General features: G+C 47.1%; 1 protein-coding gene across 4 annotated transcripts in view; it reads left to right on the top strand.

The window, feature by feature from the left end:
• The window catches only part of KALRN (kalirin RhoGEF kinase), a 727,411-nt gene that overhangs the window by 227,187 nt on the left and 484,912 nt on the right, over positions 1 to 15,312 (top strand). For all 4 annotated transcript variants that reach the window (XM_075556312.1, XM_075556314.1, XM_075556313.1 and 1 more), the window contains exon 3: positions 1,172 to 1,286. In XM_075556312.1, the coding sequence (XP_075412427.1) occupies positions 1,172 to 1,286 (115 nt within the window). The remainder of the gene's footprint in view (positions 1 to 1,171; positions 1,287 to 15,312) is intronic.

Raw genomic sequence — 15,312 nt, 5'->3', positions numbered from 1 at the left:
AGACTGCGTGCCCAGCGGCTTCTCTGGTATGGGGATGGCCATGCTGTCCCTTCTCTGTCTTGCCTTAGATCCTCTGTGTGAGGATCCCCTCTTTGTGGGAGGTGGGGGCAGGGGGCGTCCTGAGGAAAGGGGAGGGGAGTCGCTCCTCATGAGGCAGAGCATTTCCTAGTATCATCACCGGTGCCCTGGGAGGACAGCTTACTGCACCGAGCTTCATCTCAGTCTACCCCTCCTGGGATACTTGACTCCCAGTGATCCCACGGGGCAGATGGGAACTGCCACTAGCACTTCAGGGGATGCCCATCTTGATAGGAGCCCAAAGCCCGCTTTGTTTTCCACCCACACTGAGCTTCCCTGTGATGGCTGGTGGGTTTGACCCCTGATCTGTGGATAGCAAGCGAGCAGGTGACCCACCAGAGCCCCTCTTTCTGCTTGTAGTCACACATCAAGAAGTGCATTCAAGGGTTGCATCATAACGAATGGGAAGCTTGGAGGGTGGGGAGAAGAGAAAGTAGGAGAGCCTTCTAAGAGCGATGGTCATTGTGGTGTACGCATTTCAGCTTTCCCACGTGATACTTAGAAGGCATGTGCAATGGTGCTGCGTGCATACGCATTTGCCGTGATTAAGACCAGAGCAGCCTCCTTTCGGTTGAAGATTCATGTGTTCTTCCAGCAGGAGTGACAGGTGGCACCTCGGGCAGGCGGGCAGGGGTGGGCGCTCTGCTTTGTAGGAAATATTTAATATATTGCCTTTGAGTCTAAAACCCCCAGCAATGCTGTCCCCAGAGGGGCAGGATTCTCTCCACGATGGCCGGCTCCTCTGATGCTCACAGAGGTCTGTGTAAGCCAAAGGAAGTGCCTGGAGGTCCGTCTTCTAGAGGCCCTACCACTTTCTCAATAAGAACGCTGACAGTGTTCTTGTGGCTTACAGTCGCACCCTGCAAAGCGGCCAGTGTGACTTCCATCCTCATTGTACAGCGAGGGTTCCGGGAATCACAAAATGTGCCCAGGGTCACACACGGTGTGTGCATCTACATCCTGTGTCCTGGTCCCAAGGGCAGCTTTCTTGGGCACCATGTTTCTGCCTGATGCATCCAACCAGTTGAATGGATCCCCCTCCTTTCTGGAGCATGCTTTCTGGCTTTAAATTCCCTCCTCTTCCTCCCTGCAGGGGGCCGTGATAAGCGAGGTGGACCCATCCTGACCTTCCCTGCCCGCAGCAATCATGACAGAATAAGACAGGAAGACCTGCGGAAGCTTGTGACGTATTTGGCCAGCGTGCCAAGGTAAAGTAGGGGTGTGGTGGGGGCGGGTGTCAGGGGGAGCAGGGTCGCTGGGAGGATGCAAGAGAGTCAGCATGCGCCTCCAGCCCTGCCAGGGGCCCCAGGAGCAGATTCTAATGATCCCTGGAACCTCATAGTCCATTGTTCGCTTCATTCCTATTGTTTCTGCTGAGATTCCTATGAATGGAGTGGGAACAGTAGGCAGAGGTGAAGGCCCCAGGCTCAGAGGACCCATACTGGGCCCGGACCAAGAGACAGAGTGGCCCAGGCAGGGGGCTGGGGATGAGAAGCTGCTTTACCTGAGGGAAGTCGGACAGCACGGGCCAATCCACAGTGGCTTGTGGAAAGGATTATTGTTACAACCTCTGGCTAGTGAATGTATACTTATTGGAGTTTGGGGTAAGTAACCACTGGTCTCAGTCCGCAAGGGACAGTCCGTGGCTCAGTGTAGGCCACGCCTTCTCAGCAGTGCTGCCATTGCCCACCCGAGGAGGTGGACATTGCTTTTTGGTGTGTACAGCGCAGGTACACACACACTCCATGAGCAGACATGCAGCATCCTTGTCCTTATTCAAATGTCCTTGGGGCAGTGATGGAAAACCTGTCCGACAGGAGCTCCTCTTTCAGAGGAGGAAGGGGGCTAATGAGAAGGAGTTGAGAAGTGTTGGTCCCAGTGACCCCCACTGGTGCAGAGGTGGGTGGGAGGAGACATGCCAAGGTGGTGGTGTATATCTCTCGAGAACGGGGAGAAAGGCCTTCGCTTTGTCAGAGGGACGTAGATGATGAGAGCCCAAAGAGCCCTGGGAGGGAATGCCCGCAGAGAGGGTTCCTGTTCTGCACGCGAGCCAGCCAGAACCAAGCCTGTGGTCCTCGAGCTGATGCGGACTCACAAGGAGCCCATGTGTGGCCAGATAGAGTTCCCTAGGGTTTCCTTAGCCGTGGCCTTCACAGAAGCAGGTCACCCAGCCTGTGTGTGTGTGTGTGTGTGTGTGTGTGTGTGTGTGTGGTGGGTTTGAGCCACCGACCTTTATCACAATCTAGCACAAACCCTCTGTGCCGCCCAGGGACCTCCTACTTCAGTGCTCTCCCCCCATGCCCGCCTTTAGGCAGAGAGGACTACTCTTCCTCTCACTGAATGGAGCTGGAGTCTGCTCTGGGTTTTGTGGTGGATGAGAAGTGCTGTCTGGGGTGTTCTGGCCCTTCCCCTGTCTCTCTGCGTCCCATTTCCGCAGACGGGAGCATTAGGAAGCGTATGCAGAGAATACGGGGAAGGAGGAGCTCTGTAGTCTGTTCTTCCTTTGTGGGGAGAGCGTGGAGAACTTCCAACTTGCCGATTCAGTTCTAGAAGCAGGTGTCAGCACGTGAGAGGGAGGACAACTGTAAAGAGACTGGTGGCTGGAGATGGGCAGGTGGTGAAGGGGTCTTTTTAAGGGCGGTCTTGCAGTGCTTGAGAAGTTGTTGAATGGAATGGGAGCACTCCTAGCACAAGGCTGTGAACAAATACATGCCAATTCATGTCTCTCTTCTTCATGGCTTCATTGAGGATTGAAGAAAAAAAAGATAAAAGGTCTTCAGTCTCAACAGGGTTGCGTTGAAAGAAGATCCCATAAACTGTGAATGCATGAGGTACCAGACTTTGTAATACACGAGGGGCTTCTCCTAGAAATCTTTCCACTGAAGAAAGCATCTCATGTACCCACAGGCACAGTGATAGACTAAATAACCTATGATTGATCTAGGGAATTTTAGTAATTTAGCCATCTGAGGTCTAAGCAATTTTTAATAGCACCTTTCCCTGAAGTACACTGCTAGCAGGTATAAAACCCGCATTTTCTAAAGCAAGTTGCAAGTGAAGTTTTTGCAGCGACCCGTAAAGGGCTTTCAGTTCTTTTAGAGTTAGAGACATTGGGCCCGGGGAGCTAGGAAGGGCACGTGGTTCTCTCTTCTGGCACACTTGTCTTTTCTCTGGAATGGGCGGGGAACACGGCTGGAAGCGTACCTTTCTTCATTCTCGCTTGTTAAGAAAAGATTGGGACAAAACGGATGGGAAACCATCTAAGAAGAAAACCTTTCTGGTGACATGAAGTAAAGTGAAGCCCAAGAGAGACTGAGAAAGAAGAAACACCGTGTTACTATTGGAGGAACATTCTGGAAGCAAGCCGTCTACTTCTCAGTGTCCTGAGATGTTATTCACAGGTGCTGGCAGGTGGGAGGACAAATCCTGTTGCCACCTGCCCGGGGGAGAGTTGGTCCATGGTACCTGCTTTCTCCCTCCTTGGGAACCTGTGTTCCCCAGGAGTGGGTGGGCCACTCATGAATCACACTGGTTGCTTCTGACTTCTCTTGACCACAAGTGCACACACGATGACTGTGGGAAAGAAAACCTAGAACAGGATTGTTCTAAATTTGATAAAGTTTAGGGAAAGGATTTTCCACTCTTGGATATAGACATGGGTTTAGAAGAAGGGAAATTCAGCTGAAAGCTTAGGTAGACGATACTGATGGGAAGAAGCACCAATTAGTCAAATGGTTAACATGCACAGCTGCTAATTGAAATGTCGGAGGTTTAAATCTATCTCGGAAGAAAGGCCTTGCAGTCTACTGAATATCAGCCTCTGCAAACCCTGTGGATCTGACACACACAGGACCACCAGGAATCAGAGTTTACCCAAGGACAACTGGTACGCATGAGAAGAAAGTATCCTACCTCATGGCCCAGGATGCTCACAAGACAGACAGGGTCTTATGGTAACCGAAGTCTGCTCCACAGATGGGTGAGGTTGGGTCTGTAGGTGACATTCGATCTGAATTTCTAAATCTCACAAATGACTACAACCTCACTTGCCAGGTAGATTGAGGGTTCGTGATGAATGGGCACGGGCCTTTTGAGGATGTTAGGGAAACCCAGGTATACCTGCCAACTAGTAGCTGTAAAAGGGAAAGCAGATGAGACCAGCTGGCAGCATTTAAGATGAACCAGCTTGCAGAGAACAGGAATTAAGGGCAAATGATGAAAGAAGATGCCAGGATCTAGGAATTAGCTGGTTTGATGGCCATTCTGGGCACCATCCTGGAACTGGTGATGAGACAGGTGGCTGTGCTCATTTATAAAGGGACAGGATGAAACAGTGCCCCCATCCTCTGTGCAGTGCAGCCACTCAAGCCTGCAACATTCAACTCCTCCAGCAACGCTTGAAGGACTAGACTGACCAGTTAGAGTGCTGTCAGGGACAGTGATCATTATTACAAATTGAAGGATCCACAAATCATGTCACTGCAGCCGAAGGAGTGAGGGATGTTTTGCCGTCAGGATTGATAACTGCCTTCCCACGTTAGTTCAGCTGCGCCTCAGAAAGGGAGCAAGCAAGATGTCCCTTGCTCACTGGGTAGCAGTTAGATCCAGACGGTGGCCTGGACCCAGAACAGCCATTGTTCAGGAGCTGTCCAGCAGTACTGGTGCTGCCCCTGGAGAAAGGGAGCGTCTTGTCAGGGATGGTGTAGGAAGAATTCCTCCCCTGGGGCGGTGTCTACATGAAATAACCTCTAGTCACCTTTCCTGACCTGAATTTTCTGTGTCTATGGCGTTGGGGGAAAAATACAACATAAAATCTACGGCCTGCTTCCCTCAGAAAATGCCAACAATATGTCATCCTTTCTGAAGCTCCCCAAATAAGACCTTGAATTTCACTCTCTTGTCAAATAGTCTAGATTACATAGTAAAGTCTTAGAGAACTGTTTCCTGTCTCCTTGGCCTGCGGTGGGATCCGGGGCCACCACTGAAGGCCCAGGATCATTCTAGGTGTCGTGGTTGAGAACAGTACCTGTGTTCTTCTCTGGGGGTCTAGCTCTGCCTGGGATATGTCTCCTCTAGTTTCTCTGGTTTGCTCCTGGGTCCTCTCAGTATTTCTATAATCTTGTTCTGAAGACCTGAAAGATCTCATCACTCAGTTTCTAGCAATCACATTCAGTCAATACGTATTGAGTGCCTGCAATAAGCCAGGTATTAGATAGAGATCTTAGACAATCCCTACCTTTCCTAACTGTTGTCTGTCAGACACTCGGCTACCTTTTTCCTCCCTCTGGTTATCTGATTGCAATTACTTTACATGAAAGGAGAGTTAATAATAATTATCTCTAGAAATTTAGAGAAAGAATAGAAAATCCAGTCTGCAACTGAACAATTGCCCAGTCATAGCCTACAATGTTGATCATCTCCTCAGAGATCATTGGTAATCGGCCATAAACTTACCAATTGTACATCTAGTATAGGGAAGAAGTAGCTCAGTGGTAGAATTATTGCCTTCTGGGTGTGAGTCTTGGGTTCGATCCTGACCAATCTACTTCATGTGCAGCTGCTACCACTTATCAGTGGAGATTCATGTGTTAGTTTAATGATAAACCAGTTGCAGTAGTGTCCAGACCAAGACAGACTAGGAAGAAAATCCTGGTGATCCATTTTTGAAAATCATCCTGTGAAAACTCTATGAACTACAAATGCCTGGTCTGTAACCGATTGTGGGGTGACGGGGCATGTTGTTCCAGTGTGCATGGAGTCACCCAAAATAGGAGCCAATATGATAGCAGCTAACAACACCTAGTCAAGAAACCCCGAGTTACTCTTCCTGCACTGAATCTCTCTTCTTCATCTTGTGGTTCTGCTTCATCGTGATCGTCTTTCTGCAGCTCCCAAGGACACCGCTTGTTAACCCCTTGGATACCCCTGCAACTGACCTGCTCTTGGCAGTGCCGATGAGATGCTGAGTGGTCCGGGAAGGAAGGCAGGGTCTTAGTGAGGGATGATGTTAAGGAATCAGGTCAGGTTAAAAGAGGAAGGCCTTCAGGAGATGGACTGACACCATCGCTGCCACCGCGGGCTCATTCAGGCCCAGGAACCATGGGGAGGGTGGTGTAGGGCGGGGCAGTGTTTCCTTCCGTTGTGCATAGCACCTGAACTTCACCATGGCCAGAATTGAGGCGTCATTAGAGAAATCCAGAGAGATGATGCAGAGGAGGAGGGCAGCACTGTCAGGGTTCCTCCCACCGTTTTCAGCAGGGGAGAAGTGCGCTGACCCCGCGGTCACTGTCAAGTGTGCTCTGTTGCAGGGCCCGCGAGATGTGTGGTTCCTTGTTCTGGAATCGTCAGTTCAGCATGACGGGGGCAGTGAGGGGAGGAATCAAAGGAACGAAAGGTCCAGAAAAGAGAACCCCCGAGAATGTTTAGGTCACGTTGTTATAATTTATACTTTCCTAAAATATGTACCCTTTTATATCCATTTTAAATTTCTTTTGTTGGTCCTGATGGGAGGGTTTATCATTTCTATTTCATTTTGCACACTTGACATTTGAACCCAGTGTAGTGTCCCTGGTGCTCGCTGCATGTGACACAACCCTGAAGAACAAGGAGTGTTCTACTTGGCTGCCGAAACACACACACACACACACACACACACACGCATCATAGTATTAGCAACACTGTTAGCAACACCCTCTTTAGCGAGGGTTTCGTGTTTACAGCAAAGGGCAGGGAGGCATGTTAGTAAAGAAAACACTGGGGTGCAGACCCTGACTCTCTACTACACTACCACTCAGCCTGGGCACTGGAGAAGAGTTCATAAGCTTGTGGGAAACCAGCCACGTTTGGGCCCCCAGGGCAGAGAGGGGAGCTGCTACCTTGTTTAGGCCTGAATGGGAAAAGTGGGGTGGGGGGCGTCCCTGGACTCTAGAGAAAGATGGTAGCTGTGTGCGAAGGCTGTCTGACAGCCGCTGTGGCCTTGAGTGTGACTCCGTGATGTAAGGTGAGTGGAGTTGGCCCCCGTCCTCATTCTTCTCCCACCTGACTAACCTCCTGTTGGTGCGGGTCACTGGCTGAACACAGACAGCATTCAGAGGATGGGGGCACCAGCTGACAGACAGATCCCAGGGCACTGGAGAGGGGAGGGGAGATGGAGAGTGAATCCAGAGTGGCAAACAGAAGATATTTGGCATCAGGTGAGACCTTGACCTTATTACTCAATATTTCTAATTTCTAAATTTGAGAAAGGAATAGTCATCTCTTAAGGGCACTGTGAAGAAATCATATAGCACTCTATGCAGTATCCAGGCACTCATTGATGGCCAGTAGGTTCCTTCAAGGAACTTAATAATAATAATAATATGAATCAATATATTTCCAAGCAGACATACATAAATAGCAATATTTGCTAAGGGGAAGGAATGGAATGAATATATATGTAAGTAATGAAGCATCATCCTGAAATAAACACCCGGAGCTCACCCCCAAAATGAGAAGTAGACATTTCCTCTGCTCTGGACCCCTGCCTTGTTCCCAAAGCCTGCTAACTGCCTGTCCAGAAATAGTCGCTACCCGAGTGTGCTGTTTATCCTTCGTCTACTTTTTTTGTATCATTAAGTGCGTGTTTTCATAAACAAGATATTATTTAGTCCTGCTCTTTTTTAAGCTTTATAAAAATGGTATCATACCATATGCAGTTTTCCAGCTTTTGTCAACAACAAGGATGAATTTCAAAAGTAATTGACAGTGAAAAAGAAGCTTAACTTTCGCCCTGAGAGCACATCACCAGATGATCCATAGCAGGAGGGTGGTACCAAAGAATCCCTTGAGATGATTTTCTCAGTGAACTCGTTGAGGAAAATTGATAATAACTATTTTACTCAGTATTTTAGAAGAGACATTATAATTAATATTGATATCAAAGAACAAGTGAACATTTTCTCAATTTATTAGGGATCATTATCAAATCGATGATACGAAGATAGGTGTTGTAAAGTCCTTAAGTAGTTCCAGACACAGAGCTGTTGTTAAGTGTCCTTAAGTTGTATTGACTCATAGTGACCTCCGTATAACAGAACGAAACCCTGCCCGGTCCTGGGCCCCCTCACAACTGCTCCTACATGTGAGCCCGCGTGGCAGCACGGTGCCAACCCAGCTCATGACAGGGCTTCCTCTTTCTCACTGACCTTCTACTTCACCAAGCATGACGTCCTTCTCTGGGGACTGGTCACTCCGGTACCATTGTCACAGTGTATGAGGAGCGTTCCGTCTGGGCTTCCCGTGTTCTTCTCCAACTCCCTGACTCAGGCATCCGCTCTCCTTCAGGCTACTTTCATCTGCAGCAGTGCTCATGGGAGATGCTTGAAAACACCACGGCCAGGCACACCTTAGTCCTCAAAGTGACATCTTGCTTTTTAACGCTTCGGAGAGGTCTTTTGCAGCAGATTTGCTCAGTGCAGTACGCCATTTGCCGCCTTCTTGACTCGAGTCCTTGAGCATGGACTGTGGATCCAAGCAAGATGACGTCCCTGACAACCTATGTCCTTCTGTTGTTTAGCCTGATGTCTCCTGGCCCAGTTGTGAGCACTTTTGTTGCCTTTATGCTGAGTTGTAATCCGCACCAAAGGCTGTCGTCTTTGATCTTTATTAGTACGTGCTCCAAGTCCTCTTCGCTTTCAGCAAGGTTATGTCATCTGCACACAGAAGGTTTTTAATAAACCTTCCTCTATTCCTGATGCCACATTCTTCCTCATTTAGGCCAGCTTCTAGGATTACTTGCTCAGGCAACAGAGTGAATAGGTGTGATGAGGACATTATCCTGAGGCACACCTTCCTGATTTAACCGTGCTGTATCCCTCTGCTCTGTTCCAGCGACTACCTCGTGGTCTCCGCACAGGTTCTTCATGAGCCCAATGAAGTACTCTGAAATTTCCATTTTTCACAATGTTATCCGTGTTGTCGTTGTTGGGTGCTGTTAAGTCATGTCCGACTCGTAGCAATCTTATGGACAACACAACAAAACACCACCTGTTGTGTAGTGTGTTCTAATTCACACAGTCAAATGACTTTTCATAGTCAAGAAAACACAAGTAAACTTATTTCTGGTAGTCTTTGCTTTCAGCAAAGATCCATTTGATGTTAGCAATGATAACCCTGGTTCTGTACAACAACAACAGCAACAACAACAAACCCCGTTTCTGCATCCTCTTCTGAATCCAGCCTGCACTTCTGGCAGCATCCTATCTAGGTGTTGCTACAACCATTTTTGAATGAATGATCTTTAGCAAGTTTTTACATGTGTAATGTTAATGATATTGCTTGATAATCTCCATATTTTGTTGGGCTGCCTTTCTTTGGAATGGGTATACATATCTCTCGGTTGGTTAGCTGTGTTGCTTGCCTTCCAAAGATGAGTGAGTGCTTCCGGTTCATACATAATCATCCTGTTGAGACATTTCAATTGGTATTCCACCAATTCCTAGAGTCTTTTGTTTTTTGCTAGTGCTTCCATTTCTGCTAGGATTTCTTCCTTTAACACCATTGGATCCTGATCATATGCTTCCTCTCGAAATGGTTGAACGCCAACCAATTATTTGTGGTACAATGACTGTGTATTCCTTCCATTTTCTTTCGCTATTTCTGCATCATTGAATATTGATCCACAGACTCAATATTTCGGCTTGAGAATTTAAGTTTTGCCTCAGCTCATTCAGCCTGAGATATGTGGAACATATTCTTCCCTCTTGGCTTTCTAACTCTGGGTCTTTGCCCTTTGTGATAAAGCTTTACTTTGTCCTATCAAGCTGTTCTTTGTAATGTCCTGTTCAGTTCTTTTAACTCACCTTTTCTTCCATTTGCTTTCGCTAATGTTTATTTGAAGGCAAGTTTCTGAGTCTTTTCTGACATCCACTTTGGTTTGTTATTTATTTTCTGCCTTTTTAATGTCCTTTAACTTTATTCACGTGTGCTACTCTTGATAGCATCACACAACTCACACCTTCAGTCCTTACTGATTAGAGTGGGGAATCTGTTCTTAATATGATCTTTAAATTCAGCGGGGATACACTCAAGGTCATGTTTTGGCTCTCATGGACTTGTTAATTTCCTCCCACTTCAAGCTGCAGTATTAAAGAAATTCACAGCTAGCTCCTGCCTTCATTTTGGCTGATGATACTGAGCCTTTCCATGATCTCTTGCCCCAGATAGAGCCCATTTGATTCCGTGTATTACATCTGGTGAGATCCACCCATATAGTCACCTTTCACTTGTTGGAAAAATGAATTTGGAATGAAGAGGATCATTGGTCTTCCCAAATGATATTGCGCTGTCCCTAGTTTTGTTCCTGTCCCTAAGGCCATATTTTCCAATGACTGATCCTCCGTGTTCCAGCTGTTACCTCCCACTCACCATGCTGCTAGAGTGCATGCTGGATCCCTTCCAAGCTGAAAAAGCTGGTAGAGTTCTTCAGTTGCTTCACCACGGGCTTTAGTGCTTGGTGTGTAAATGTGAGTAATAATTGTTCCTCATAGGTGTGGATCTAGACTATAATTTTCATCTATCACAGACAACATTGTACTTCAAGATAGGCCTTGACATGTTTCTTTTAATGATGAATGCAACACCATTTTCTTGAATTTTTCGTTTCCAGCACAACAAACCATATGATTGTCTGATTCAAAATATTCAATAATAGTTCATTTCACCTCACTAGTGCCTAGGATGCATATCTTTATGAGTTCCATTTCATTTTTGACAATTTCCATTTTTTCTGGATTCTTACTTTTTACATTCTGTGTTCCAATTATTAATGAATATTTTCCATTGCTGCTTCTCTTTTTGAGTCATGGGGCATAAGCAAATGGAGGTCTTGAGAGCTTTTCTCTATCCTTGTCATTAAGATTCACTCTAATTTGAATATTGTTCATCATGGATAGTTTTGCTGGTGTTTGAAATACTAGTGGCAAGCTTCTAGTATCACAGCAACATTCAGTCAACACACTGTAACAAACAGACAAGTGCGAGGCAATGAATAGATTCATCAAATAATAGTTGGACTCTCCTTCCAAGGGTCTCAGGGTCTGAGGAATTAGGCATTGCATAGGTACTGGGAACACCTTAGATTAAGTATTTAAATGAAGGAATGACCCAACACGATCACTGAAGACAAAATGGGTGCATAAGCAAAGGTAGTGAAGAAAGCTGATGGTGCCTGGCTATTAGAAGATATAGCATCTGAGCCATAAAGGCTTGCCATTAAACAAGTGGCCATCTACCAGGTAAGCAACAAAGCCCACATGAAAGAAGCCTACCAACCCGTATCATCATGAGCTGTCAGTGGGATCACGTGTCAGGCATCAGAAGACCCAAAACCAGCACTCATATTGATGTGAACGAGGATTTTGGAGTGGAGACCCAAAGCCCATCTGCAAACAATTGGATATCCCCTCACAGAAGGATCACAAGGAAGGGACGAGTCAGCCAGGGTGCAGTATAGCACCAACAAAATACACACCATTCTTCTAGTTCTTCATGCTTCCTCGCCCCCCCCCCCACTATCATGACCCCAGTTGTAACTTACAAATCCAACTAGACTGGAGCATGTGCATTAGCACAGATAAGAGTTCTTGACACACGGAATGTAGGACAGATAAAACCCCCAGGAACAGAGTAGCGAAACCAGGAAGGTAGGGGGAAGGTGGGGGGAGATGGGGGAGAAAGGGAGAACTAATCGCAATGACTGAGGCATAACCCACACCCACCCCTGAAGGGGATGAACAATAGAAATGTGGGTGAGGGGAGACAATAAGATGAAAATAATAAAAATGTATTTATCAAGGGTTCACAGGATGGGAGAGAGAGGGAGGGAGGGGAAAAAGAGGAGCTAGTACCCAGGGCTCAGGTGGAAAGAAAATGCTTTGAAAATGATGGTGTCAACAAATGTGCTTGATACAATTGATGTATGGATTGCTATAAGAGCTATAAATGCCCCTAATAAAGTTATTTTTGTCTGTGGACTGACTTACAGCATGCAGCGCTTTCAGCGTCCTTACAGAGTGGGAATGAGAAGCCCTGTCCAGAGAGTTCTGCTCTAAGCAGAGGGTCAAAGGATTAAGAGGATGGTGCCAAAGTATATGGAGTAGTCCAAGAGAGTGAAGGGCTCAAGTCAAGGCCCAGGGAGAAGGGGGAGAGCAGAGGCTATTCAGTGAAATTCAGGGTGGTAGGAGTATGGGGAGAGTGGTCGGGGACGGAATAGAATTTCATGCAAGAATTGAAAGAGTCTAGTTCAGAAGTGTTACTGATAGGCAGTACAGAACTTTTGAAGTTGTTTTCAGCAAGAGTATGATGATGAATAATACATCTTACAAGATTCTCTGTGTACTTGAGTGGAATATGGAATAGAAAGAAAGACTAGAAATGAATCATTGCAATCATGTAGATTCAAAGTAATAAAAATAACAGCTATATAAAGGGTAAGTGCACACCAAGACAACATCCCAACCCAGTGCTGCCCAAGCCCACAAGTCCAACATTTACCTACCCATATGTCCGACACCAATCCACAAAGTCCTCCTCCATCTCACAAAACAGATGCAATGATGCTGACTGCAGGAGAAAAGCCGAGTCAGTGAACATGTAAGCATCTCAGCGCTGGCAGGGGTCTCCACACGGCTGCTCCAGCACCCATGGCTGCATCGGGTTAGGTCCATGTGGCTTCTCCTCAGGGATGTTTTACAGGAAGTGAGCCTTACCAGCTGAAGCAGGGAACTGGCTAAGGAAGCTGCGTCCGGGTCCGACCATCAGAAAGCAAGAGACCCGAGAACTAGAAAGGCGGGGCTCACCAGCCTATTTATCCCTCCGCCCTTCAATGAACCCCACATGTGTTTATCGGCCAAGTTGGCACAATAAACTAACTACCTCTGGGTTGTTCTATCCCCAAAGGGGTTGCAACCCACAGGTTGAGAACTGCTGGTCTACCCCCAGGGCCTGACCTTTAAATATCAAATAAATGAAGAAATGAGGGTGCAGAGGTGAGCTGTGCTGATGAAGTTCCGGCAAAAATTTGGGAAACTTAAAAAGGTGGATGCTTCATGTAAGAGATTTCTCAGTTCAGGGACCTATGGTCCAAACAAAGTAGGGAATAAGGATTGGACTGGAACATTGTGTCCGTGGAAGAAAGTAATGGCGATGAGATGCTTGTAATGATGGCGGGTGACGACTGTGGAGGACATCCAACCAGCTCGCTCTCTCGAAGGCTCTCCTCAGAACTTAAGTGTGGAGGTGGCTGCTGATGGCCACACAGCTAGTAAGAGCCTCCTGGCCTGCGCCGCTGGAGTTAGTGCAGAACAGTGCAGGTGGGCGGGGTAGGTAGGCATGCCTCATTTATACAAGTCCATTTTGCTCTGGTATGCTCATCTGGGAACTTATTCAGCTGTGATTTAGTTTCAAAATTATACCAAGAAATGTCATGAAAACACAAGATCATGTAAGGCGATAGACACTTTTTAAAGACAATAGAATGACACTGGCTGAAGCCCTGGGGCACAGCCTCGATTGGTGAAGTGGTGTCTGCTATGTTCTAGGGACCGTGATCCTGTTCAGTTGCTTGGGGCCCAAGATGTTTCCTTCACTCATTTGCCCACCCGGCGTTATCCTGTGAATTTCTCTGGCATCAGAAACACAGTCCTGGAATTAGTTGGAGGTCAGCAGAGCTGTCTATGAGGTTGGGTTCACTTCCGTGGCCATGGTGGGGCCTGGCAGGGTCTGTCTTAGAGTGCACAGTCCTGATGCAGTTGAGCGCCTCGGGAGTGTAAGTTGTAGGGAGGAGGGCAAAAGGCCGGCCATGGTGCCTCCAAGGTATAGAGATGTGCACCTGTGAGTCCCTGGAGGACAGTCACTGGACAGAGGCGGAAACCATGTGGTCAGAAAGTAGCTGTGAGGTAGCTGTGGTTATTCCAGGGACGAGTAACTGCCTTTTGCGGACAAATCAGGGACCCAGCCTTGGGCGAACGGATTCTGAATCTTAGGGGTGTTGTTTCTTCTTCACCTGTACTTTCAGTTTGTACCTTAGAAGGTACCCTTGACTTGCCACTGACTCTGGTGGAACTGTAGGGCCTGTCCAAGATTAGTGCAACAGTGCTACTACTAAGTTTCCAGTTTATACACACACAGGTTGATTAAACAAATCATGCTTAATCATGTCTCTGCTATCGGCGGAGGACTACAGACACGGTCTTTCAGTCATTCATCCATCCCAGTCCTGTTCAAACCCCAAACCTCCGCCATTGAGTAGATTTTGACTCACAGAAACCCAATGGAGCTGATACCATGGGCTTATGTGGAGAGCAAATGTTCTGAGAATGCTGAGGGCAATGAATGTACAAATGTGCTTTACACGATGGATGGATGTATGGATTTTGATAAGAGTTGTATGGGCCCCTAATAAAATGATTTTTTTAAAAACTACCAAAACAAACAAAGAAACCCAGTGGAGGGCTTGGTCAGCCTTTATGGCAGTCAGGAGCCTCATCTCATTCCTGTGGAGTGGCTGGTGGATTTGAACAGCCACAGAATCCCCCGGGCTCAGTCTAGTCTCACCAGGGTACCTTGGGCTTTGGGAGTGGCAAGGGAGCAAGATTGAAGAGTTTTCTTGAAGGACATAGGACGATCGCAGGTCCTTAGGGTGAAGTGTAAGAAAACGGAAAACTGTGTGAAGTGAGAAAAAGGCCAGGGAAATTGAGCTTAGGAATTTTTTCCATCACAATGCTGAATTTTTAAGGACAGCTGTCCTGTGAGAATTTCCAGGGAAACCTTACCCCGCTTCCCCTACAGTCCTAAACTTGCTCCTCCAGGCTACATTTTGTTCCCCAAACTGAAAGAACATTTAAAGGAACATGATTCAAGTCCCTGGGGAATGCCAACATTGTTTTTAAGGTTTTGTAGCAAAATGTTTTGACTTAGAGAAGGGAGGAGTGGGTCCCCAGGAAATACTGCCTGGGACTGCTGCAGGAAGAATTAGCTTCCAAATCCACCTCTCGGGAGGATAAACGTATGCCCTTTACAGTGTCCCTCATCTGTAGGAGAGGCGTAAAACAAACTCACTGCCATCAAGTTGATGCTGACTCACAGTAATCCTACCAGACAGCCTCGAGCTGCCCCCTTCAGATTCCTAACACTGTGAATATGTACGGGAGCAGAAAGGCTGTGCTTCTCCCATGGAGCAGCTGGTGGGATCAAACC

Source organism: Tenrec ecaudatus, chromosome 8 (genome assembly GCF_050624435.1).
Source record: "Tenrec ecaudatus isolate mTenEca1 chromosome 8, mTenEca1.hap1, whole genome shotgun sequence".
Taxonomy (NCBI): Eukaryota; Metazoa; Chordata; class Mammalia; order Afrosoricida; family Tenrecidae; genus Tenrec; species Tenrec ecaudatus.
This window is presented reverse-complemented; position numbering and strand designations above follow the sequence as displayed.